This window comes from Lutzomyia longipalpis, chromosome 4 (assembly GCF_024334085.1).
Source record: "Lutzomyia longipalpis isolate SR_M1_2022 chromosome 4, ASM2433408v1".
In the NCBI taxonomy this organism is placed as follows: Eukaryota; Metazoa; Arthropoda; class Insecta; order Diptera; family Psychodidae; genus Lutzomyia; species Lutzomyia longipalpis.
This window is the reverse complement of record NC_074710.1, coordinates 13,967,288-13,974,890: the sequence shown is the minus strand read 5'-3', so window position 1 is coordinate 13,974,890 and position 7,603 is coordinate 13,967,288. Positions and strand designations below refer to the sequence as shown.

The 7,603-nt window shown below is 34.1% G+C and overlaps 1 protein-coding gene across 2 annotated transcripts; it reads left to right on the top strand.

Annotated features, from left to right (window-relative positions):
• The first annotated feature begins 45 nt into the window (after positions 1 to 45).
• Positions 46 to 7,422, top strand: LOC129796555 (serine/threonine-protein kinase minibrain). 2 transcript variants are annotated; one of them, XM_055838606.1, is made up of 7 exons: positions 46 to 1,900; positions 2,593 to 2,697; positions 2,798 to 3,134; positions 3,674 to 4,267; positions 4,352 to 4,525; positions 4,603 to 4,715; positions 5,113 to 7,422. In XM_055838606.1, the coding sequence occupies exons 3-7, from the start codon at positions 3,107 to 3,109 to the stop codon at positions 5,731 to 5,733; spliced, it is 1,530 nt and encodes a 509-aa protein (XP_055694581.1). In that variant the 5' UTR covers positions 46 to 1,900; positions 2,593 to 2,697; positions 2,798 to 3,106; the 3' UTR covers positions 5,734 to 7,422. The 2 variants fall into 2 exon arrangements, with proteins under 2 accessions (XP_055694581.1, XP_055694582.1); XM_055838607.1 differs by having other exon boundaries at positions 2,773 to 3,134.
• Positions 7,423 to 7,603: the final 181 nt, after the last annotated feature.

The following is a 7,603-nucleotide window of genomic DNA, read 5'->3' as shown; positions in this document are numbered from 1 at the left end:
TAGTTCAAAACTTTCCAAATTCCCGCCGAAAAAAGATGTGCAATGTCTGTATAAAATCCGGCGAGTTGGGTTCCCATTTTTTCACAGAAGCACCCTGGGAGCCTCCTAAACATTCCCAGTAAATTTGGTGCAACAAAAATGAGTTTTTTCTTTAAATAAAATATAAATGATTTTTTTTAATTTCTTCGCACGACTACAAAAAAAACATTGCTTATGTAGTAGTAAATTCCGCGCACACCACTATAGAATGCACCACACAACTAAAGCTGACTCACACCACTACAAACCGCACATTTTGCGCGCCCTCTAGTGGTAAAAATTGACCGGAATATAAAAGAATCCTTTCACATACACACACACAAATAATTCAAAATATCATCAACCGATGCACTTTTTCCGAAACTTTTTCATAAACTTTTTAATCCTTAGGAATTATTGCTCGTGAAGGACTAAAAAAGTAGTTGAAAAGACGACAAGAAGCAATATCTACAGATCGAGGCGCCCCAAAAAAGTTTTTCCCAGAAAATAAATAAATATTTTAAATTTTTTCCGCAGCACAAACATTTCACGCACACACTCAAAAAAAAACTCACCTCACTCACCTACACAAAATGCCAGAGTGAGAGAAAAGTACTTTTCTCATGCCATCTCGTGAGAAAAAAAATGTGGTCACTGTAAGAGCGAAGTAAATTCGCTTACCCGAAGCAGTCGTTGTTTGTTTCATGAAAAAAATTATTTTGTCAAACATTTTGTAAACATAAAACTTCGAAATTATGGAAATTATAGAAAAATTCTCGGATTTCTCGTGTGCAAAAATCCGCTTAACGCACATTATAAAAACTTCAACATTATTATCATATATGTTAAATTCATTATGTAAATACGAGAATTATTTTAATAATTAGTATGAGTATCAGCAAGGTGGCGGTCCACATGGGTCAGTAGACCCGAAGACCTTAGGGAGGGGTGGGAGAGAGAAAAAAAAATGAGTATCAGCAATCAGAGTTCAGTTTATTTCTTCATCTTACTCCATCGCTATGATCAGAGTTTTATGCCTATCTGAGTCCTATTTACATTTTTAGCGCTATACTACGATACCATGTTTATACAGGGCAAACATGTAGATAAAAAAACGGATAATGCGATAAAATTGCAAAAACCTTGCATTTTGAGTGAGACAATAGAAACGTTTTTAAGTTTATAAGATTCAAAATTGTTCCACGATTTTTTTGATATATCGTTTCTACAAAAATAGGACTTTGTATCGTCAGTCGGGAAGCAGCATTGCATTGTTTTCTCCAAGACTAATATTTGGAAAACTCTTATTAACTATTCACGTGATATAAAAATATTCCGCCAAGTCCAGTAGTGGCTTTAAAAATGTTCTTTGATTGCAAAGTATGTGTTAAAATTGGAAACATGTGAATTTGCTGGAAAATGCGTTTAAAATGATTGGGAAAATATATATTTACGATTGAAATCAAAACGCTTTCGTGAAAATTCGTGGAGTTTCGCTGTTTTTCCGCAGCATGTTTCATATGAAACATTGAAACATTGGCGTGAAACGTTTTTTGTCTCTGTCTCCCAGGTCATTTACCCGTGCGTGTTCTCTGGTGTGTCGAAATAAATCCATTTTCTCCCAAATATTTGTGCGAATTTCTACAGAAAAACACTCAAAGTGGCACCGTGGATGTGCATAAAATGTGTTTTGTGTGAAATTTGATGGACAGCAGCCGTGTGAAGTGGTGAAAAGTTGAATTTTGAAATCTGTGCAAAAGGTGAAGGAGCAGAATATTGACAATTTTCTCTTTGGGGCGACCACAAGTGAGCAAAAGCAAGTGGTCGGATAAAGTGCCCTTTTCGCACATTTCCCCCAATTTTACGACGTAGAGGAGTACAGGTGAGGTGGGAGTCTCTATACGGGAGCCTCTTTGGGGGGATTTTGGGGCCATTTTTGGTGCGATTGATGGGAAAAAAAGTGTGACATTTTTCAGAGAGAGTGAGATGGGGTAAAATGACCAAAGAGAGAACAGGAGAGCAATACGATTTTCATTTTACGGATTTTGGACGACGCCAAAGTTTCATGTCGGCAACCATTTTCATGTTTCATGAAATTCTTTGGAAATTTTATGAGAAGAAAAATTTCTTATTTGTCTTTTTTTAAATTATTCGAAGTCTTTAATAAATCATTTTACTATTTTTCAGAGTAAAAAAAATATTGCACTGTAAAAATAATCGGGAAATACAAAAATTACATTATTTTTCATTCCTTCGTATTTTTTTCGATCGTGTCGGTAGATGGCGTTAAAGAGTTTTCAACAAAGGAAAAACTTTTTCGATCTAATATAAAAATAAATCAAAAATATTTTTGAGCATGATAAAAAAGTTCTTAAATATCATTTTTTTATTGTTTGAATAAAGAATCACAGCTAAGAAGATAATAATGACATCTTAAGTAAGGTGGGGCAAAACAGTGAATTTGTTCCAACAGCTGACATAGTCCTAACACAATTAGAATTAATTTTATTTTTGTTACTAAAAACAAATTTGTTAAAAAAATACTCATCCTAAAAAATAATCTTACATTTGCAGTGTCGTTTTCAAAAGCTGCTTGGGCATCGTGAGACAAAAATACTAAAAAAAAAAGAAATCCAGATTGATGACTCTTATGCTGTTTTAATCCAAGACCTGAAGCAGGTTAGTGGCAAAAGAAATCTTATTCTAAGAGCTTATTCGTGTTAAGAAAATCATCAAAAAAAAATCTCTAACAAGAAATTTACGTGTCTTATTGAAATAGATAAAACGGAGGAATAAAGGATACGCTGAAGAAAAGCCGGAGAAGTAGATAAGAGCTAAAGGATGGTGAAAATGTTGGAAATGCCGTTTGACGGTATTCTGTTTTAAAAAAAAATCGAAAGAGAATAGCAAAGTTTTGCGAGGATTGTGGAGGACGAGAGAGTGTGTGAAAGTTGAATCACCAAAATAGATTAATTGGATTCACCAGTAAAAAAATCATCTGGAGGAGGACCCTTCGATAAGGGTACCAGGGGGAGTGTTGCAGTACTCCGGGGAGGAATTTCTTTATCATCCGGCTGGCAAGATTACTATGCTAATGGATAAAACAAATCAAAAATGTAAGTATAAAACTCAAGGGAGTGAAAAAAAATGAAGAGCGAGAGAGAGAACACGTGGGATGCCTTGGGTTTATTGGGTGACCCCAAAATAGAGTCGACACCACCACACGGGTTTAAAAATAGACCACATAAGATACGTAGGGGCGTCAATGAAATCCTCGAGAGGCGAACGTCTTTTGCACAATCTTTACCCACTTCCTATACTCAGGCAATGATGAAGCACTTTGGTGACTTATTTCTAAAGGATAGAAATTTTGTGGGAATTATGGGAACAATTGAATAATAATTTTTAACGATAAGTCGTTTAAAAGTAATTGTTTAGACTTCTAAAGATTAGCAAAATAAAATAGTTTTTTTTTTAATCATTTGAAGAAGTATTGATCTTACATATCTTTATTTATTCGATTATATTCCCACAATTCACTAAAGATGCTCTATTTTATATTGCTGCAAAAGTAAACCTGCGATTCTTTTGAGTGACAATAACAGAGACTAATATTTGGGTTTTTTCTCTTCATTTTTTCGCCTTGAACACATAGTGGCAATGTACGTGTGCAGTTCGGGCACAGATTTATCCCGACAGCGCCATGCACCGCTATATGGGCGTCTCGTGGCGGAAGAACATCTTCCAGCGACGCATCGTGAGATCGTTCAAAGGTTGGGATCGCCAGCAGCCTCATCAACAGATATCCGTGCAATGCAATCGCGCATCCCGATGCACTTCCGTGAATCTTCAACGGCACCCCTAAGGAAATTGAGTGTAGACCTCATAAAGACCTACAAGCACATCAATGAGGTGTACTATGCGAAGAAAAAGCGACGTGCACAACAAACACACTGCGATGATTTATCACACAAGAAGGAGCGAAAACTCTACAATGATGGCTACGATGATGATAATCATGACTACATTATAAAGCACGGAGAGAAATTTCTCGATAGATATGAAATTGATTCATTGATTGGTAAGGGGAGCTTCGGGCAAGTGGTAAAGGCGTTTGATCACGAGGAAAAGTGCTATGTGGCGATTAAAATTATAAAGAATAAGAAGCCATTCTTGAATCAGGCACAAATTGAAGTGAGACTTCTTGAAATGATGAATAGAGCTGACACGGAAAACAAATACTACATCGGTAAGGGTGCTTCTTTTCGCTGCTTTCTTTGTCACACTTTCACTCACCATTAAATGATATATATAAAATTCTTATTATTTTCAGTTCGACTAAAGAGGCATTTCATGTGGCGAAATCACCTCTGCCTAGTATTTGAACTTCTATCCTATAATTTATACGATCTGCTGCGTAATACAAATTTTCGTGGAGTATCACTTAATTTAACCCGAAAATTTGCTCAACAATTATGTACTGCATTACTTTTTTTAAGTACCCCCGGTAAGTTTCGAAGACAAAAAAAATCTTTTATGTATTTTTTTGCATAATTTTAATTATTTTTTTTTCTTTAATTGCAGAACTGAGTATAATCCACTGTGATCTCAAACCAGAGAATATTTTATTATGTAATCCCAAGCGATCCGCAATTAAAATAGTAGATTTCGGAAGTTCATGTCAACTCGGACAGAGGGTGAGTTACTAATACTTATTTTATGTCCAGAATGATCCATAAAAATACAGATAAGTATTTTATAAAGAAAAAATCAATTTTATATCTTGCGGCAAAATGTTTAAGAGTTTGGGGAAATAGGTTGAAGTCCTATTTTAGATGCTTAAAATATAAATTGTCTTACATAGATTTCTCAGACCTCCAGAATTTGGAAAACATTTATGATTTCTTTCTGTCAAAAATAGTTTCTTAATTTAAATAAAATCAAAGCGATTTTATTCCTTTTATATATATTATGAAGATCCCTAGATCGTTGTAGGATTTCCCTTGCTCTTTTTGATCAAATAATTATAAATTTTTAGAAAATAAATTTTATTTTACAGTTTTATAACGGAATTTTATTTCCTTTTTTTTACAGATATATCAATACATCCAATCGCGCTTTTACCGCTCTCCTGAAGTCCTGCTCGGCATCCCATACGACTTGGCCATTGATATGTGGTCACTTGGGTGCATTCTCGTGGAAATGCATACGGGTGAACCACTATTTTCTGGCTGCAACGAGGTTGATCAGATGAATAAGGTGGTGGAAGTTCTGGGTATGCCCCCAAAACATCTTCTCGATCAGGCACACAAGACCCGGAAATTTTTCGATAAACTCCCATCGGATGGGAGCTATGTGCTCAAGAAGAATCACAATGGGCGCAAATATAAACTTCCTGGCACACGGAAGCTCCATGAGGTGCTCGGTGTGGAGACAGGTGGTCCCGGTGGTCGTCGTTCTGGTGAACCGGGACATTCTGTATCTGATTATCTCAAATTCAAAGATCTTATCTTTCGAATGCTGGAATTTGATCCGAAATTGCGCATTACACCGTACTATGCCTTGCAACATAATTTCTTCAAACGAACTTCCGACGAGAGCACCAATACCATCAATTCGGTCAACAGTAGTCCATCTGTTAATTTACAGGACCAACTCATACACGGTATGTCCGCAGGAAGATCTCAGGGAGGTGGGGATTTTAGATTGGTGTAAATTGAGTGGGAGAGGGGCAACTGCAAGAAAAAGGGACCTTGTGTCAACGATAGCCAAATAGAAATGATGATAAAGGAAGAATAAAAAAAATGGAAGAAAAAAAGAAAGATCACAAGTTATTAAAGTACTCTGGGGAATGGAGAAGGATTTCTTTACCCATACAGCTCATACACGATTGAGGACACGTTTTCCACAGAAAGTACGAAAATTAAAAAAAAATTAGTTTATTTAAAAAAAAAAAGAAATTATTTCATTTTTCGACTTAATTTTCAAATGCATTGGTTTCTTAAAGATTTTCTATTTTAAGAATTATCCTTTTTGCAAAATTCAATTTTGGAGGAGTTTCTTCTGAGAAGGAAATCCTCTACAGACGATCATAATAAGGTATCCTAAATGAATGAACAAAAATTATTATAATAATTTTATGTATACGTATCCTTGCTAAATGATTAGGCATTTTGATCGTTTGACACTAGTTTGTTTTAAGGAAGTATTATATCTATAAAATTAATATGTAAAAAGAACATACAAGTTTTATGGTGAGATATGAATGATGATGGAAGATTTATGAAAAAAAAAGAATGGATATTTTCTTTTAAAAGACGCTAGCTTCTACTAAATATAAATTTACTAAACGCCCTTGGCTATAATACATAATACATTGTAAATTCCTTAACAACTAGTGGCACCTGGTCTAGATGTTTGAATGATATTTAGCAAGAACCAACCTTTTTTTTAGGCAACTTTTATTTTATATAACCTAATTAATTTATCATTTCGCTATTTAAACACAAAAGAAAAAAATCTTAGAGAGTATTTTCTGAATTAGACAAAAAAATATTAAAAATGAATTTATTTAACGTGAGAGAAAAAAATAGATAAATTAATTTAATTAACAAGAAAGAAAAAGAATTTCTTATATGCTTGAAATTTGTCCCAATCGTATCATCCATCAACAGGGGATGTAGAGAAAAACTAAAAAGAACCCACGGCGATCACATGGGTCATCGCCAATTAGTGTGGATTAATATAGTATGTGTGTGTTGCAGGAAAATTTTGCGAGAGTGGTTTTATGTGCGAAATTTAGAAGAAAAACACAATTTTAAAAGGAAATTACTTTTCCCCTTTCCGCAAAAAGTCTCGCAGACGAAATATGAAAGTATAATGACGAATGTAAAATCCTTTTAAAAACAAAAAAAAATAAGAGATGGCACCCCATTACTTGCCTATATGGAGATTGAAGCCGAAAGGAACCCAAAAGGATGGCCATTCCAAAAAAAAGTGTCCCAATCACATTTTCCGGGAGCAACATCTGGTGAATAAATAATTTAAAAAAAAAGGAAATCTAATGACTTGATTTCTGCGGGGATTAGACAACAAAAAATATTTTTGTATGTCGCAAAAAACGCGCAAGCCAAGCTCCAATGTAATGGAGTAAAAAAATAATACGTCTAGAATTTTTTTTCTTTTGGTAAGCCACGAAGAATTATTTAAATCATAAAAAAATGATAAAACAATGAGAAAACAACATGAATATTTATAATAAAAAAGAGAAGAAATGAATGAGTGAAGTGAAAGATAATGAATAAAAAACAACTAAATAGTAATTAAATATTCAAATGTAAATTCATTTTAGTAATTATTTGAAGAAAAACAATAAAGTAAAATAGTTGTAATTTCCAATATAAATTTCTTTTTGATTAGCCCTTTATCGGTGTTCTATTTCAGTAACTGAATGAAAGATAAAGACCATATTATGAGAACATTATGAAACATCTTAAATGAAAGCTAGTGGCGGGAATTAGGGATGCTGTTCATATGATTAAAAAACCTAAAATTCCGTAAATTCGGTTTCCTTTACGGACTAAAA

Excerpts from the sequence above, each read along its gene's own strand:
- LOC129796555 (XM_055838606.1), top strand. The coding sequence starts at position 3,107 with ATGCTAATGGATAAAACAAATCAAAAAT. Across the intron at positions 3,135-3,673 it reads GGATAAAACAAATCAAAAAT|TGGCAATGTACGTGTGCAGT; the intron begins GTAAGTATAAAA and ends TTGAACACATAG. Across the intron at positions 4,716-5,112 it reads CATGTCAACTCGGACAGAGG|ATATATCAATACATCCAATC; the intron begins GTGAGTTACTAA and ends TTTTTTTTACAG.